Raw genomic sequence first — 19,842 nt, 5'->3', positions numbered from 1 at the left:
AGAGAGTGTGTGATAACTGCAACAGGCATGCTTAATGATGGAGATCTGTAACATACAAAAATATCTCCTTGTTTTGCACATATTAATGCAGAGAAGGCATTAAGGTAAAAAAATAAATCCTCTACCCTTACATACAATTTATCAGACCAAAACATATAAAGCATTGAAGAGAAGTACATTGTTAAGGTTTACATAAACTTTAAAGTACACCTATCATGTGAGAAATACAGGGCTATCTTTGCTGGTCTCCTATATGCAGAAAATAGATAAAAATTATTTTCCTTTTTCATCCTTTGAAGGACACAAAACCTTAAGGTTATACTGCCGTCTATAGGTAGGTTGGACACTGGCAAACAAACTGTAGGCCAGCCCAGGAAAACCTCTCCTACTACCATCATGCCTGATCATTTTCTCTATTGTCAATGGAGGATATATGTGGTTTTTTTTTTTTAGCTCTTTTATGTAAAAGACTAACCTAGCACTTTTTTTTTTTTTTCCTCCTCTTTTAAAGTGGTTGTAAACCCACTTTGATGACTTTTACCTAAAGGTAAGACTAAAATAAGGTTTACTTATAGGTGCTGTAAATATCTTCTAAATTTGCACCGTTTAAGAAATATTTACATTGCATGCAGCTGATGACGTCATTGGCGCATGCGCTCTGAAGAAATGGCCACTCGTGCCGTTTCTTCAGAGCCCTGTGCCATGACTGGCGGCTCCCACGCGCATGCGCGCGAGTGATGTCACGCGCTCCGGCCGGTAATACAGCCGGTGTCTGCAGACCCGGAAGGAGGACAGGTGAAGATGGATGCTACCGGCAGCAGGGACAACGCGGGTTTCATTGCAGGTAAGTGTCGCATAATGTGCTAATATGTGATGCATACTAGCACATTATGCATTTACTTTGCAGGGGGGGGGGGGGGAGGAAGAGTTTACTTCCTCTTTAAGAATTTTGCTAAATCTTTTTCTTCAATCCTGACTGCTCTCTGCACTGCTGCTAGAGCTGGTCTCCCAATTTGCAGCAATTCTATGCAGCCATCCTCAGCCTGGGCTTGTGAGTGCTGGTTTCCTCATTAGGTGCTTGTTTCCAAGGAGTTGCAGTCCTCTGCCATTACTTCCAAATTAAGACTGATTTCAAATCGCATCAATAAAAGCTGAAATAAGTTATTTCAAAGTCAGATTTGGCATCCTACCTTTCAGTCGCTGGCTTTAACCGCATGAATGTCGAAGCCCAAGTTCTGAAAGACCAGGGCATCTTCCAAGTCTGGGATTTCTATGATGTTCAAAGCTAGGATGTTTACTTTCTGCAAAGTTTATCATTGGATTTGGTAGGTAATCTTTATTTTGTGTGAATCCCAGCCTAGGAGTTTCTCTATGAGACAAGTCCTCCCCTTCCTGCAGCTAGATCTGGACCACTGTTTGGCTCTCGTCCCCATCAAGGGTTAGATTTCTAGTCTATTCTATTCGTAAATTGTTGGAATCTCTATCTTTGATTAACACTTTTGTACAGGGGGTCTCGCATGTAGTTTCCCCCAATTTTTTCTTATTGTGTCTTTGGGATCTGAATCTGGTTCCCCCCTACACCTCAAAAACTGCTGTTTGAACTTACTAAAGACATTTCTTTTTCTGCTCTCACCCACAAAGTTGTTTTCCTTGTAGCCATCGCCACTGCGAGACAAATGTCTGAACTGGTTGTCTTTTTCCTGAAAAAGAATAATTTTTGCATCAGTACAAGGTGGTGTAGCCATTGTATAGTGTACTTTGGCACTTCTTTTTTTTATTTTTCTTCACGTGTTTGTTACTGCACTTTAAATGTTTATTTTTTCACCTTACAAGGATGGTAGGTGTCTTTGGACCTACCCTGATGTCTAGGAGGAGGATGTGTGACCCTTAGATTCCTTCCTCCCCTGCCTTAAGGGTCTCTTTTGGGAGAGCTCGGTGGTAGGCTTCGGATGGCTGCAAGGAGATCGGTCTACCAGGCCTATTGGCTGTTTGGACCAGGGTGCCATGTTCCAGGGAATCAGGGAAGGGTTCTTAAGTCTTCGGAAGGGGACTAATAAGACCCTGTGCACTTTTTGTGTGTGTTCACATGCACTTTTTAAGGTTCACTTAGTGTTCGTTTTTTTTTGCGTACCACAGGTTTAGAATTACATAAAAACACAAAAATAAAAATCAATTTTTTGACCAAGGTCTTCCTTCTTTAAGTAATTTCTACCTTTCACCTTAACCAGGACATTGTCTGTCCCTCTGTCTGGCCTCAGTTCACCATAAGAAAACTTCCCTCAATTACTTGGATGTGGTTCAGGCTGTGCAAGTCTCTCTCTCTCTCTCTCCCAGCCTCTGTTTTTTTCAGAAAGACTGATCCCTTTTTGTTTTCCTGGATGGACCCTGTAAGTGTGCATATGTCTCCACCATGCTTCCACTATTTCTAAGTGGCTCAGGTAGGTCATTGTTCAAGTTTACGTTCTTAAGGATCGGGTTCCATCTTTTCCATTCAGGGTGCGCTTTATTGGACCTGTAAGTGCTTCTTTGGCTTTTCAGAATTAAAACATTTTTTTTTTTGGATCTGAAATGTTGACCCCTGGTCATCTCTTCACAAGTCAAGTTCTTCCAGGTTGAAATTTGGAATTCTCTGATGCCAGTTTCAGGTGCAGGGTCCGTCATGTGGCTCTATGAGCTACAAGTAGCCCCTGATTCTCAATTCAGTTTTTTTTTTCTTCTACTTTTTCTTTGGGCCTGATATTGTTTCGCTTTATTGTCCACCCCTCAGTTGGACTGCTTTAGGGCATCCCAGGTTTTAAACATCTCTCAAAGGACTAGAAAAAAAATAGGATTTTTTGTACTCAAAAGGACGCAGGTACCACCCCCCTGTCCTATGATCTTGCTTTGCTGCAAAACTGCGGTATGCTGGTAGAAGAAAGGGTTTTCCTGGGTTGGCCTAGTTTTCTTTTTTTATTAGTGTTTAGTCCTCCTGTAGGCTGCAGTATAACCCCAAAGTTAGACTGCTTGTATAACTTAGTTGACTTCAAGAAAATGGACTAAATGTTGGAAAATCATGGACTTTAAAGGCATCGGGTACAGTAAAACATAACCATTTTATTGATTTACATCTTAAAACACAGAAAAAGAAAAACATAAATACATCGCCTCAAAAAAGACGCCAGTGTACATGACGTTCATGAACAGTAATAGCGCAATGATAAAACAGGCAATAAGAGCTATGATTAAATATTTGGTACTTTACATCAAGATGATCTGTTAACCACTTAAGCCCCGGAAGATTTTACCCCCTTCCTGACCAGGGCCTATTTTGCGATTCGGCACTGCGTGATTTTAACGGACAATTGCGCGGACGTGCGATGCTGTACCCAAATGAAATTGACGTCCTTTTTTTCCCACAAACAGAGCTTTCTTTTGGTGGTATTTGATCACCTGTGCGATTTTTTTTTTTTTTTTTTTGATCATGCGCTATAAACAAAAAAGCGACAATTTTGCAAAAATAACAATATTTTTCACATTTTTTTATATGAAATTCCCCAAATAAATGTAAAAATCAAAATTGTTTAACATTTTAGGCCAATTTGTTTTCTGCTACAAATGTTTGGTAAAAAAAAATCGCAAAAAGCGTATTTTGATTGGTTTGCGCAAAAGTTATTGCGTTTACAAACGAAGGGAAAGACTTTTGTCATTTTTATTGTTTTTCTTTTTTAACGAGTAATGGCGGCGATCTGCAATTTTTTTTTTTGCGGGACTGCGACATTGCGGCGGACAGATCGGACCCTTGACTGACATTTTTGACACTTTTGGGGGTACCAGTGACATTTCTACAGTAATCAGTGCTAAAAAAATGCACTGTTACTGTAAAAATGACACTGGCAGGGAAGGGGCTAACTTTGTTGGAGAGGGAGGGGTTAAGTGTGTCCCTAGGGGCGTGCTTCTAACTGTGATTGGATGTGGCTGTGTGTGTAACAGCAGAGATCTATGGTCCTACATAGCAGGACCGTATGATCTGTGCTTTTACACAGGGGAGAATGGCAGGCGGCTTTGTTTACACTAGCCGCCTGCCTTTCTCCCTCTCCACCCGACGATCGCGAGTGACCGGCGGACATCGGGTCTGCCGGTCACATGCGCGGGCTGCTTAGGGAACGAGCGGTGGTCGGCAAGTGGTTAAAGATGGCAGGTGTATAGGCTGTCGTCCAAAAAGATCGATCGATGTGGTCATAGATGCATACAGAATTTCATTGAGCCAGATTACTCGACATGTTTCGCTTTGAAGCTTCTTCCGGAGCTAGTAGTTCAATGCTCTACACAATTAGAATACCACCATTAGCTATCATACATAGATCAATTTTCAAGAACAAAGGCAATCAGAAAAAAGGGGGTAAAACCAGAAGAGGGGAAAGAAAAAATACAAAAACACGAAGAAACAAAAATCATACATGACATTGCCACTGAGAGGGCCAGTTAGGCTGTAAGTAGGTAGCCCAAGTACACTGGGTGATCCACTAGGGTGCCCAAAGGGGTTGACATGGGGATCCGTGCAATGTATATCATTAGGACAAAGATAATAATGATAAACATATCACTATGGCAATAAAAAAGATATTATGAAAACAAACAGAAAAGGAAAGATACCTTTCCCACGTACCTGTATTCTGCCTTTGAATCAAACATAGTAAAAAGAAAAAAAAGACTTCAAGAAAATGATTTTGTATCAGTTGACTTTATGAAAAGGATTTTACGGCGAATACAATAATCCTATTTTTATCTTCACCTGAAATGGCTCCTCCTTCTGCTCTCCAGATTAGATCCATCTTAAAGCGTTCTGTTAACCAACCAGAAGGCAGCAGTATTTTTAATATGAAAAAACCCATTCAATAAATTTACTTTTGCAATGTCGGGTTGCAGGAAAGCAATTTGCTCAAGACAGTGTTGACAAGGGAAACACCCCCTCCTGTGGCACCATTGTGTTCTCCTGGCGGGGGAAGCCGTCCCTGCAGGGAGAACACAGTGGTTATTGCTAGCAGCTATAATAGCTGCTAGTGAGAATCGCATGTAAAATCCAGCAGGCTGGTTGCCTGCTAAGGTACATTCAGCCTGCCAACACATGGTTAGTATTGAACCGTCTGTGGATGGCTTAAGTATGGTGCTGGGATAGCTATGGTGGGGGCTAAAGTATCCACCAATCCCAAAAAACAAACACCCGTGGAGGGAGTAAGAGGTACATTGGTAAGAGACTGAACACAAGTCATCACATCCCTCCAGTATATTTGAATTGCTAAGCATTCCTAAGAATGTGCATAAAATTTGCATGCATCTGAGAGCAGCACCAGCAAACTGATTGATCTCTATATAATTTTGTATGATTAGCCAGGGTAAAACTCTGTGTTAATATGCAGAGTTGCAGACATTTGTAGTGTATCTGTTTTATCTCTTGCAAACTTTATAGAAATCAAATCTTTGAGCCATTTCTGGATCCATCTGCTAGTCTCATATATGCCTTGACTGGTCCTCCCTGTTGAGCATCAAATCGATGACTTTCTCTTTTTCTGTGTTAGAAAATGTTTTGAACGATGACAGGACACTGTTAATGGTGAATATTGTACGGTTTACTGCTATATACGGACACATCTGTCTAATGCACTGTCCTTAAACTTTGAGAAATGTAATAAACACATTGAAACAAAATGAAATCTATGTACAGTGCTTTAATCCTGATTGGAGTTCTGTAATAATTTCAGTTATTTCTCAGACTTGCAGGAGTTAATAAGTGAACACAGTCATCGCTGTATTACTATTTGTTTCCTTGACATCGATGTCAATGTGCAGCTGACACATCGAGCACAATGATAAAGCCTCTTTTGTTTTCTCTGTCCTCCTTTCCCTAGCCTCTCACTGTGACAGCCCCGTCCCTCACCATCGCGGAAAACATGGCGGACTTGATAGATGGATACTGCCGGCTCGTCAGCGGGGCCTCGGAATCTTTTATCATCAGACCACAGAAAGGTAAATTGATTTCTTTGCCGCAGTTCCGGCTGACAAACCACCCTGTGTCCTCTTAGCCCCGGAGAGAGACAGAATTGGAGCTTGCTGGTGTGTGTGCCAGGCTGCATAATAAGACTTTGCGCCTTCACACATATACAGGATGTGCTTAGAACAGTGGCGGGCCTGGATAGTCCAAGCAGAACAGTGGGGGGATTCGATGTTTCCAGCTCTGAATGGCCCCCAAACTTTCATATGCTGTCATTTCCTATTCATTGTAATTTTTCATAAACAAAGCTGCATCATATCCCGATTTAGAAGTACCCTCTGATCTAGTAGTAGACGTAGAATCTAAATACTAAAAATACTTCAAACTCCTGCAGCATCTTTAAAATGTTGTTATACTGTTACAAGGCGAGCAGGGCTTATCAGAACTGCGGACGGTTTGTGTAATTCATCATTGTCTTGTGCAATTCTGTTATTTCTCTAATAAAGTTGTAAATGTGTATCTGTAAAATTTGTGGAGAGAAACTTGTTTAGAGAGAAAGTTGATGCTGCAGTTGCTGAGCACCTGAAAATGCTGGTTGCTAGGCTATATCTGGCATCAGGTCTTTCACTGACAAGGTATTAGAATGCACTGGTGAAGTCAGACCTCCGCATTGTTGTACCAAGTCAGTAACTCAGAAAATATTGAAGTCAACCTTATAGACTCTCCAGTGAATCCGTTATTAGCAAACATCTTGATATCAGAGGGCTACTTTTACAGAGCTGAAGGGTGTATACAACAAGATGTTTGCATGATGTGCAGCATATTACAGCACCCCCTACCAGGAATTTTGAGGGGATAGTGAAACCGTCAGTGCTATTTTCACATGCATAGATTTTCAGCATAATGGAAATTCTTTGGAATTGTTTATCACTCATGGTTGTTTTTTTTGTAACAGAAACTAGCAAAGGTGTCCTTGTTTGTCCTCATTCTCACATAAAACCCTGGTGGTATTAATGTACAGAACAGCTACAGAATGTCTAAGGAATTAAGCATAGGACAGCATAAGAGTGCAGCAGTTTGTAGTACATAGTGCATAGAATAGGTTGTTGTGGTCTAGAGCAGTGGTCCTCAACCCTGGCCTACAGATTTTAAGTATTACCTTGGGGAGATGCAGACTAGAGTACTGCAATCAATGAGCAGCAAATGATATCACCTGGGATGTATTTCAGTTATCTTGAAAATCTGGCCTGTTAGTGGGCCCTGTAGGCCAGGGTTGAGGACCACTGGTCTAGAGCAGCGTTTCTCAACTTCGTTTTGATTGCAGAATCCTTTAAAGTATGCAAAATCCTGAGGCACCCAGTCTAAAAGGTTAAAGCGTTGATGTTACTTATCAATGGGTAACCTGAGCCTGGGAGGTGCACACAATTGCCTTAATGAAATTACCTTTACTTTAGAAGCCTCCCCCCCCCCCCCTCACACAACTGTCATATCATGCTCCCCTCATACCACAGAATTACTCCATCACGTGAGAGCACCCCATCGATTCTGTGGCATACTGGATGGCTGAGCCTGATGTGCAGAGGGAAGGCCTCTCGTACAACCCAGGCTCCGGGACCACCGATGTTGTGACAGCGGCCACGAGAGTGTGTTGGTGTAAGGGTGCCTGGATCGTCCTCTAAATGGTGGGTGTGTCACCAGGGTGGACCAGAAGGTAACGGCAGGTAGGCAGAACTGGCAGACTCCAGACAGGTGGCAGCAGGCAGGTGCGTGCAAAGCAAGAGACACAGGAAGCGTGGTCAGACAAGCCGGGTCGGTGACAGACTATCAATAGCAGGCAAAGACAGAAGGCAGAGAGTATCCAGGGTTCAGGCAGAGATCGGCAACGTGGATTCAGGCAGGTGGGCAAAGACAAAAGTAAAAGTCCAGATACAGGCCAAGGTCAAGGTGGGAGAGATGCAAGTGGAGTCAAAGGAAAGCCAGGTCATACACAGAAGAAGCAGGATCAGATTTCAGGAACTCAGACAGCAAAGCCTTAGTGCCACTGATGCCTTTATATTTGGTGTTTTGCCGCTAACGTCTCATGGCGCGCATTCGCGAATATTTGTGCGCATTAGCACATCAAAAACGTTGGGCACTCGCGAAATCGCACATGCGCATTTGCATCCGCCTTTGGCAAGTAACAGTACTGTGTCCTGCACGTTCCTGACAGCATCAGAGTACCTCAGTGACAGAGTCCCCTTGCAGCAACCTAAGTAACACAAATGGCACCCTGGGGTGCCGCAGCACCCTGGTGTAGAAACACTAGTCTAGAGAATTTAATGTACTGCACAGCATACAAATGCACTGGGTCAAACTAGGTAAGATAAAGCAATAAGTACAAAGCATAGTGGTCCACCATATATATATAGCATGCAAACATCATGCACTGTGCCACAGTTTGTAATGTACAGCATGATGTGCAGTGGTCAGTGTAACCTGCAGCATGGTGTACAGGTGCGGAGGTCAGGAATATGTTATGCAATATAGTTTTTTTTATTTTTTTTCCCAATTTGCTGTTCTCCAAAGCTTATTAGACTTTTTTTTATTTCTGCTTGACTTTATATTCCAGAATATGAAAGACTAGTCAGCTGTAATCTCATGGAGCTGGGTTAGAAGTATATCCAGGAATTTGGATTGAACAAGGCTCAAAAAACATTGCCAGCTGGAATTTTTCAGGTGCAGCAGCTGCCTGGCTTCTGGGACATGTTCTACCATCTCAGCTACTGTTGTGGTTCATTTGTACTGTGTGAGGCTGGAACCTTTCCAGTTCCCTTGGCCGCATATTTCATTTATCTTGAACAAGAAATAATTATGGCCCACAGCCACCAGTGGCATTCAGATTTTTCTTCAACTGTCATTTTGCAGTCAAGGCTGGAAACTGATTGGTGGCTTTGGGACATCAAAAGAACAAGTTAGGGAAGGCCACAAAAAGGTTTTTTTTTTTTTACTTTTTCTTTTTTTATAAAGTGATCTAAATCGATCCAGTTTGAACATCACAAATCATGCAAATTTGATTGTCCAACCTTCAGGTTAAACAACTTTGGCTTTGTCTAATTAATAAACCCCCCCCCCCTTACCATTTCATTTCATTTCCACAGTACATTGCTTATGGTAATCATTAAAAGTGCTGCGCAGTAAATGCTATAATAATTAAAATATCGAGTGATAAATTCCTTCATAAGATACAGTGCTTTGCGAAAGTATTCAGCCCCCTTGAACTTTTCGACCTTTTGCCACATTTCAGGCTTCAAACATAAACGTATAAAACTGTAATTTTTTGTGAAGAATCAACAAGTGGGACACAATCATGAAGTGGAACGAAATTTATTGGATATTTCAAACTTTTTTAACAAATACCGGAAAAACTGGGCGTGCAAAATTATACAGCCCCCTTAAGTTCATACTTTGTAGCGCCACCTTTTGCTGCGATTACAGCTGTAAGACGCTTGGGGTATGTCTCTATCAGTTTTGCACATCGAGAGACTGAAATTTTTGCCCATTCCTCCTTGCAAAACAGCTCGAGCTCAGTGAGGTTGGCTGGAGAGCGTTTGTGAAGAGCAGTTTTCAGTTCTTTCCACAGATTCTCGATTGGATTCAGGTCTGGACTTTGACTTGGCCATTCTAACACCTGAATATGTTTATTTGTGAACCATTCCATTGTAGATTTTGCTTTATGTTTTGGATCATTGTCTTGTTGGAAGACAAATCTCCGTCCCAGTCTCAGGTCTTTTGCAGACTCCATCAGGTTTTCTTCCAGAATGGTCCTGTATTTGGCTCCATCCATCTTCCCATCAATTTTAACCATCTTCCCTGTCCCTGCTGAAGAAAAGCAGGCCCAAACCATGATGCTGCCACCACCATGTTTGACAGTGAGGATGGTGTGTTCAGGGTGATGAGCTGTGTTGTTTTTACGCCAAACATAACGTTTTGCATTGTTGCCAAAAAGTTCAATTTTGGTTTCATCTGACCAGAGCACCTTCTTCCACATGTTTGGTGTCTCCCAGGTGGCTTGTGGCAAACTTTAAAAGACACTTTTTATGGATATCTTTAAGAAATGGCTTTCTTCTTGCCACTCTTCCATAAAGGCCAGATTTGTGCAGTATACGACTGATTGTTGTCCTATGGACAGAGTCTCCCACCTCAGCTGTAGATCTCTGCAGTTCATCCAGAGTGATCATGGGCCTCTTGGCTGCATCTCTGATCAGTCTTCTCCTTGTATGAGCTGAAAGTTTAGAGGGCCGGACAACTCTCCGTAGATTTGCTGATACTCCTTCCATTTCAATATTATCGCTTGCACAGTGCTCCTTGGGATGTTTAAAGCTTGGGAAATCTTTTTGTATCCAAATCCGGCTTTAAACTTCTCCACAACAGTATCTCGGACCTGCCTGGTGTGTTCCTTGTTCTTCATGATGCTCTCTGCGCTTTAAACAGACCTCTGAGACTATCACAGTGCAGGTGCATTTATACGGAGACTTGATTACACACAGGTGGATTCTATTTATCATCATTAGTCATTTAGGTCAACATTGGATCATTCAGAGATCCTCACTGAACTTCTGGAGAGAGTTTGCTGCACTGAAAGTAAAGGGGCTGAATAATTTTGCACGCCCAATTTTTCAGTTTTTTATTTAACAAAGTTTGAAATATCCAATAAATTTCGTTCCACTTCATGATTGTGTCCCACTTGTTGATTCTTCACAAAAAATTACAGTTTTATATCTTTGTTTGAAGCCTGAAATGTGGCAAAAGGTCAAAGTTCAAGGGGGCTGAATACTTTCGCAAAGCACTGAATATAAAAACACACACGATGAATCATCATCGAAAAAAAAAATAAACATAAAAAGTGATAGCGATATCAAAAAATAGTGAATGATTATAAAATTGATGAGGTGGTGATCTATGATCCCAATCACCAGCGCTGTGAAAATAGTTGAGACAATATGACAGCTTGTGAGATGTCAACTCCACTCTTGTGACCCCCCCCAATGGGTGGGTTCTCACCTCGCTGAATGTGACTTCGCAACTAAGCTTGGTCTAAAAGAACTGATATACCCTCACAGGGTGGTGGTGGATGGTTTCCTTTATTCCTCTTTTAATCCAAGTTCCCAGTGTTAGATGTATAGCTCCAGCAGCTCTCTCGCATATGGGGTGAAACATAAAACCATGGTGGATCCCTCATAGGAAGACACGTAGTCCCTTGTGTCGTCACGCGTAGGGGAGGGGCCAGGCGAGTGTCGGTGATCGGAGTACTCTACAGTGGCAGGTACACTGGAAGGGATCCCACTGAAGAGGGTCTGTGCTCGGCCGTCCATCATATATACATATACCATCATTATATTACCTGCCGGGATAGATCGGTGCGCTCAAGCACCAACTGCATGTGAGTGAATCTACATTTTTAATAAAGCTGATTTTACCATACGTTAATTGCACCATGGTTTTATTTTCCTCCCCATATGTGAGAGAGCTGCTGAAGCTATATCGAACACTGGGAGCTTGGATTAAAAGAGGAATAAAGGAAACTATCCACCACCACCCTGTGAGGGTATACCAGCTCTTTTAGACCAAGCTTAATTGCGTGGTCACATTCAGCGAGGTGAGAACCCACCCTTTGGAGGGGGGTCACAAGAGTGGAGGTGACACATCTAACAAGCTTTCCTATTGTCTCAACTATTTTCACAGTGCTGGTGATTGGGATCATATATCACCCTCTCATCAATTTTATAATCATTCACTATTTTTTTATATCGCTATCACTTTTTATGTTTATTTTTGTTTATGATGATTCATCGTGTGTGTTTTTATATATCTTATGAAGGAATTTATCACTCAATATTTTAATTAGTATAGCATTTACTGCACAGCACTTTTTTAATGATTACCATTTGTTTTTCACACTAAGTGATTGGGGATTGGTTAGTGCAGGCTGCAGTTTTAGGACATAGTAGCTCACAGGATCACTCTTATGTGCACAGTACATTGCTTGTTTAGTTTAGGGCTGATGGTGAATAATACTTGCCTTAATGCTCAGTCCAACAGCAGCCAACACTCTTGTTCCTCTTTACCCCTGCCCTGTAATGTGAATAAGCCCGCAATATCACAAAGCCCAAAGCAGGACCTGCATTGTACTTGGTGACATCAGAGAGATGGGAGAAGACCCAGACAGATGAGCAGCAACTCTGTTGGATTGTCAGTAATGAAACCAACAGAGAGAGAGCCTACGGCACTGTGGCATAAGCAAAGTATTGTTCTCGGCTAAAACCCATTAAACCAGTGGTTCCCAACTACTGGGTCATGGCTCACTGGCAGGCTGTGGCCTCCCTTCCCCTGGGTCACCCCCTACATATTGGGCTCTTAACCACCCAAAATGCCTCACAGCTTCCATTGTGCTCCACAACCTCTTATTTTCCCACAATACCCCAGGTCCCAAGAGGGCTCTCACTTCATAGTGCCACCCAGCTGCCAGCTATAGAGCCTCCAGCCCTCCATCATGCCCCAAACCTCCAGCAATATCCCACAGTCCTCCCCCCAGGCCCTTTCAGAAACCTAATTTCCCTGAAATTCCTCCAAGTCTTCTGCAGAGTCCCGTAATACACCCCACAACCCCCATCCCGCCAACAGTGACACAAGCCACATCCAGAACTTTCCAACATTTCAATGTACATTTTGCATTTCCATGCCTTTATTATTTACTGTTGGGGCAAGGCAGGTTTTGGGAGATTTACTGGGCCCTGTTTTTTAAAAATTTTGGGAACCACTGCTTCAAAGTGTATTTGGGGGGAGAGGAGGGACACAGATTTAATTTTATTTGGCCATTTGGGCTTTAACTTAAAACTGCACTCCAAAAAAACATTGAGATACGTAGAAGGTGTACATCTAAGAAAGTTGTTTCACCTACTAAATGATATCTGTACATCCAGTCCTGAGATTTACACAGTCCTATCGCACAGCCAACTGACGCAATGAGGAAATAAAATGGTTTCCTTTCTCCACCTCAGCCTGCGGTTTGAACAGGAAAGATAGCAGAAGACTGATGAGGCCGTCTCTCTGCTCACGTTGCTCTCTCCTTCTGTCAGCGAAGAAGCATGCTGCATACCCGATTATCTCCTAGGAGTGCTCCTCCCTCACACAGACTGAGTGCTATAATTGGGGGGGGGGGGGGGGATGTTAAAGAATATTTACACTCAACGTTTCCTATTCTTGATATGTGCCTGCTGTACCATTTACTTGTATGAGACAGTATCCTGTTCTTTGTATTACTTCCTGTGTGTAAAATCCCTGTTGATCCCGCCAGTCCCTCTGCTTTCCTATTAAACTCTGACCACACTGGGCATGAGAGCACAGCGTGGTCAGTTTTCTAGCTATGGTGGGAACTGTGCCTGCTTGCCTCCCATGATCAGACTTGTCCTGACAACGCCCCCTATCCTCCTTTCACTGGAAATAGAAAATCAGTGTGCTGCTGTTTTTCCTCCCCAGCTCTTATGCAGCTGAGAATAGAAGGAATGTGATCACTTATTAAAAAAAAAAAGGGAAAAAAAGGTATTTTATAATGTTTTTTTTATATCTATACATAAATGCTTTGCCTTTAAAGCAGTAGTAAACCGCCTTATTTTTTTTATTTTAAGGCAAAGTTATGTGCTAGTATGCATAGCGTACTAGCACATTATGTGAAATTTACCTTAAAACAAAGCCCCCCCAGTGGTGCCCTGCCACCGCTGACAGGGCTTTCATCTCCACCCGGTCTTCCTTCTGGGTTGTTGAGCTCCAGTCCTTTGATTGGACAAGCCGTGATGAAGTCACTCCTGCGCATGGGAGCCGCTGTTCACTCTGAAGGAGCGGTGTGGGTGTGTCATTTCTTCATAGCCCATGCACTGGTGACGTCACCAGCAGCTTCGCAAGTAAATATTTCCAAAATGGCTGATTTTTACCTATTTACTTGTCATGTTTCCAGTACTGGGGAGAGCATAGATCAGGTTTTTCTCCAGAAAGAACACATCTCCTACCCATATTATATTCCTATACTACAGTGCCTTGTGAAAGTATTCGGCCTCCTTGAACTTTGCGACCTTTTGCCACATTTCAGGCTTCAAACATAAAGATATAAAAATGTAATTTTTTGTGAAGAATCAACAACAAGTGGGACACAATCATGAAGTGGAACAAAATTTATTGGATATTTCAAACTTTGTTAACAAATAAAAAACTAAAAAATTGGGCGTGCAAAATTATTCAGCCCCTTTACTTTCAGTGCAGCAAACTCTCTCCAGAAGTTCAGTGAGGATCTCTGAATGATCCAATGTTGACCTAAATGACTAATGATGATAAATAGAATCCACCTGTGTGTAATCAAGTCTCCGTATAAATGCACCTGCACTGTGATAGTCTCAGAGGTCTGTTTAAAGCGCAGAGGGCATCATGAAGAACAAGGAACACACCAGGCAGGTCAGAGATACTGTTGTGGAGAAGTTTAAAGCCGGATTTGGATACAAAAAGATTTCCCAAGCTTTAAACATCCCAAGGAGCACTGTGCAAGCGATAATATTGAAATGGATGGAGTATCAGACCACTGCAAATCTACGAAGACCTGGCCGTCCCTCTAAACTTTCAGCTCATACAAGGAGAAGACTGATCAGAGATGCAGCCAAGAGGCCCATGATCACTCTGGATGAACTGCAGAGATCTACAGCTGAGGTGGGAGACTCTGTCCATAGGACAACAATCAGTCGTATACTGCACAAATCTGGCCTTTATTGAAGAGTGGCAAGAAGAAAGCCATTTCTTAAAGATATCCATAAAAAGTGTTGTTTAAAAGTTTGCCACAAGCCACCTGGGAGACACCAAACATGTGGAAGAAGGTGCTCTGGTCAGATGAAACCAAAATCAAACTTTTTGGCAACAATGCAAAAAGTTATGTTTGGCGTAAAAGCAACACAGCTCATCACCCTGAACACACCATCCCCCACTGTCAAACATGGTGGTGGCAGCATCATGGTTTGGGCCTGCTTTTCTTCAGCAGGGACAGGGAAGATGGTTAACATTGATGGGAAGATGGATGGAGCCAAATACAGGACCATTCTGGAAGAAAACCTGATGGAGTCTGCAAAAGACCTGAGACTGGGACGGAGATTTGTCTTCCAACAAGACAATGATCCAAAACATAAAGCAAAATCTACAATGGAATGGTTCACAAATAAACATATTCAGGTGTTAGAATGGCCAAGTCAAAGTCCAGACCTGAATCCAATCGAGAATCTGTGGAAAGAACTGAAAACTGCTGTTCACAAATGCTCTCCATCCAACCTCACTGAGCTTGAGCTGTTTTGCAAGGAGGAATGGGCAAAAATTTCAGTCTCTCGATGTGCAAACCTGATAGAGACATACCCCAAGCGACTTACAGCTGTAATCGCAGCAAAAGGTGGCGCTACAAAGTATTAACTTAAGGGGGCTGAATAATTTTGCACGCCCAATTTTTCAGTTTTTTATTTGTCAACAAAGTTTGAAATATCCAATAAATTTCGTTCCACTTCATGATTGTGTCCCACTTGTTGATTCTTCACAAAAAAATTACAGTTTTATCTTTGTTTGAAGCCTGAAATGTGGCAAAAGGTCTCAAAGTTCAAGGGGGCTGAATACTTTCGCAAGGCACTGTATATGTCCACCTCAGAACAAATGAATGAGGCCACTGATGACATTAGTTGGTGTGTTCAGACATGGCTTTTCTGATCTCCCCTCAGCGTGAGCCTTTCCATCCCGTTACATGAGGTCAGAAGGTGTTTTTAATGATTGGCTGTTCTGAGCATCCCCTCCATTATTCCCACTCCTGCAGTTTGATCATATTAGACTCATTGCTTTGCGAGTGGGCCGCATTTCTAAGAACAGACGCTGCAATCCTCTAGTGGGTTTGGGTTTTTTCTCTCGTTTCATGTTTTGATTGCTTGTAATTGGCTCCCTGTGGGACAGATGAAATGTGATCTTCTGTAACATGTGCGGGAAGATTCCATGTCGGTGCTTTTATATCTGTATTACAGGACTGTGTGAAGTGTAACATTGTGCTGGATTATATTATATAGATAAGGATTGGAAGGCCAGATTGGAGCACTAATGGAGGCTTCTCTCCCTCTGAGCTCCATGCTTTATGATGTTGTATATTTGCTCGAGGCGACATACTACATAAAAACACATGGGAGTGACAGTGGACACTGGTCTGTATTGTCCAGCCTTTTCATTTTTAGATGGAAGCGACACTGTTGTTGTCACAATACATAGAATAAATTCACTTATGCGCCAACGCACACCAGACGGTATATAACAAAAAAAAACACCAAGGGGAGCTGCCAACACTAAAGCTCCATTCACACCTGAGCGTTTAATTTTTTTCAGGCGTTTTTTGCAGGTGTTTGGAGGCAGGCATTGACCTCTAACAAAAACGTTTGTAATCTGCTAAAAAAGAAGCTCATGTACTTTTTTGAGCTTCAGGCGACAAAACACTCCTATGTGAACAGGGGGCAATTGAAATGAATGGGATTTTGCTTGTTCGGCGTTTTAGACTTCAGAGATGAGCGTTTTTTACGAGCTGAAAAAACGCTCAGGTGGGAACAGGGCCTTAGATGTGTCCCCCACATGTAAGGCTCCGTTCACGTCTAGGCGTTGCTTTTTTTATAGGCGTGTTTTCGGGCATTTTTGCAGCGTTTTTGTGCAGGCGTTTTTAGGTTGACAAGTGATCATTGAAAAAAAAATAAAAACGCCTGCAATCTGCCAAAAAAAGAAGCATGTGTACTTTTTTGAGCGAGGGCGTTTTGTTTAGGGCGACGGAACACTCATATGTGAACAAGGGCCATTGAAATGAATGGGATTTGTCTTTTTGGGTGTTTTTAGAGCAGAAAATCGCCCAAAAACACCTAAATATGAATGGAGCCTAAGCATAAATAAAGCAATAAGTGCCGGTTCACACTACTCCGACAAGTCATGCTCCATTCTGTGCTATGGGAACCATTCTAATAGGAGCGACTCAAGTCGCTCCGACTTAGAAAAAGGTTCCTGCACTTCTTTTGTCCGAAGTCGGAACGACTTGCATTGACTTCCATTATGTGAAGTCTGTGCAAGTCGCGCCGAAGTCGCGGTGCACGGCGACTTGTTCAAGTCGCCCCGAAGTCATGTCGCCATAGTGTGAACCGACTCTAAAGAGTGTGGCGCTATCCCTAGCTCCAAATAAATAAACTACCGCACCAAAGACATAGTGGGTATTGAATCCAAAACACCAGTGCTGCACTTGGACCACTTGCAGTACCGGTGTTTTGGATTCAATACCCACTATGTCTTTTGGGTGGTAGTTTATTTTTATTTACATTTTTTTTTCTTTTTGAGATGGGGATAACTCAATACTCATAATTGCTTTATTTTCTGTTATTGCACAAAATTGTCCTAGTAGGTCCCTGCAAGAGAGAGTTTATTCTTCTTATCCCTCCAGTGGCCTGTCTCCTATCATCACTCCATTCAACCACTGTAGCATCTATCAGACTTTTCAGCATTCTACACTTCCATGACTGTCAGATGCCTGTGTCCCTCGCTGTGCTTCCATCCTCTGACCCCTACATCACTGCTATGTCCATGTGCCAGCCTCCGACCCTTGCCACTATAGCAGGTTTGCATTGATGTTGCATCAAGTCGTACTGGAAGTTGCACGACTTTGAGGTCGCAGCTGTGTGAACAGAGCCTTTGGGTAGCCATACTTGTGTAGCTTTCTCTCATTAGGCCCTGTGGACTAAATGAGAGAAGTCTGTAGGTTGCTCCATCCATGCTAAACATCATGAATGGAGGAATCTACACTGATGGTCATTGTATTCCAACAGCTGCAGCATCGGTGGCTGTCTGAATACCCAAACAATGCCTGCATCCAATTGGATGCAGTTACTGTTTGGCCAACAGTTTTACATCTGGCTTGATTGAAATTCAACTGGTTCAGCCCTTCCTGGTAGAAGCACCAGCTGCTGTTAAACATTACCTTGCTGGAAAAGCCAATTGACTGCAGTTCTAAGCAGTGTATTCTAACAGTGGAGAGTCCCTGCTGTTAGAAAACAATGCAAAAAAATGGTAAACAGCGCTCACAAATTATATCAGGTGTCCCCTTAAAATAAATTAAATTAGTGGTGTATAAATAGAATCAAAGGTGCTCTATTTACATAAAACCATGAATAAATATATATACACCACCACTAGTGCTCATAAATAATAAAATTATATATATATGTATATATGTGTGTGACTGTGCACAACGTTGATAAATATTGTTATACGCAATGCGTGTTACTAATAGTCCTTGTGCAAACAGCAATAATCAATATGAAGTCTGATAAAGTGATTGTGCCTCTTCAAGTATGATCCAAAAAAAGTGCTAATTTGTGCTTAGTAAACAGGTGTAGACTTCAGTGGGTATCTGAAAAGTGAATATCCTCCACCGTATAAATTACCCACTTACCAGATGACCCCTTGGGGTCTAGTGTAGGTAAGTGGTCTCTGTGGGCAACTCTCAGGGGTCCCTCTGTAGTTCATCAAGGGTTGTCTCCTGAAATTGGGGTTTTTCCTTTAGGGAGGATTCGCTGTGTCCCTCGGTAGAGAGCGCGGTGGGGGCTGTGTAGGTTCTTCCATTTGATCATTCATAAACTCGATGGTGATAGGGGTTTCATCGTGTAGATATGAAAAAGTAGGGAGGCTCATGGTGTAGTATTCGATATAACCATGTTATTAAAAAATAGTAGTCACTTACATTTGATTTCGCAAATGCCGGCTGGATGATGGAGACGCCGTTCCAGCTTCCGGTTTGCGCTACACTCACCGGATGTGACATAGGGACGTACCTCAAGACCCGGCACGTTTCGTCAGTAATACGTCTGACGTCATCAGGGATCGTGCTTGTTAGAAAACATTGTCTCGGCATATTCAGCTTTAACAGGTCACTTACCTGGAGAAGCATGCAGCTAGTGAAATGAGAAGGCCTGATCTATGTGCTTAATCTGGGTCAATGACTGGTCAGCTAGTGCAGCCATTAGATACCCATTACAGCCTGGCAACTCCTAAAGTGAAAGTGAATACCAGCCGCTCTGATATTTCATTCAGGGCGGGTTTGCTTTAACTGCATACTCGGGGTGATTGAAGTGTTTATGCAACATGTATTTACAAAAACATCTGATCAGCCTCGTCCTGCGTTCATAAATAATAGAATCTCCCTTTCATTTTAGAGCAGCGGTGGAAAAAATGCCAGCTGGGATCTGAGGGCCACATACACAATAGAATAAAATGCCAAGCGCTCAAGGACACAAATGGAATTGGCACATCAGGGCTGAACCAAGCAGCCCTGCATTGAATATGAGAAAAGGATAAGCAAATAGCTTTTGCATTGGTATCTGAATGAAAAAGGAAAAATAACAGCCTGAAAACTAAAACATGAAAAGACCTGAAATACGAATCCTAGCTATTTTTTTTTTTGTAGGCCTGCATTGAATGGAGAAGAGATATAACCTTTCTCTGGTTGTTATTTCTCTTTGTGTTGGAGCGTTTCCATCGCTCTCTTTGACAAAACAGTGACAATAAAAAAAATAAAATAAAAAAAATTACGGCTTCTTTAAAGAGATAGTAAACCCTCACCTTGTAAAACAACCCATTCAGTTTAAAATAGAAATGAAAGGCAAAACATTTATGTATAGATAAAAAAAAAAAAAACACACATTCTAAATTACCTTTTTTTGCCTGTTTCATAAGTGTTCACATTCTGTCAGCTGCATAATATCTAGGGGAGGAGAAACAGCAGTACACTGATCTCCCAGTGAAAGGAGGGTGTG

The 19,842-nt window shown here is 42.2% G+C and overlaps 1 protein-coding gene across 7 annotated transcripts in view; it reads left to right on the top strand.

Moving 5' to 3' along the window:
- Positions 1-19,842, top strand: part of PTK2 (protein tyrosine kinase 2) — a gene marked incomplete at its 3' end in the record, with an annotated part of 628,214 nt that overhangs the window by 331,851 nt on the left and 276,521 nt on the right. For all 7 annotated transcript variants that reach the window (XM_082257401.1, XM_082257399.1, XM_082257400.1 and 4 more), the window contains one exon: positions 5,886-6,003. In XM_082257401.1, coding sequence (XP_082113527.1) covers positions 5,886-6,003 — 118 coding nt within the window. The remainder of the gene's footprint in view (positions 1-5,885; positions 6,004-19,842) is intronic.

Source organism: Pelophylax lessonae, assembly GCF_965119305.1.
Source record: "Pelophylax lessonae genome assembly, chromosome: 5".
NCBI classification, from domain to species: Eukaryota; Metazoa; Chordata; class Amphibia; order Anura; family Ranidae; genus Pelophylax; species Pelophylax lessonae.
This window is presented reverse-complemented; position numbering and strand designations above follow the sequence as displayed.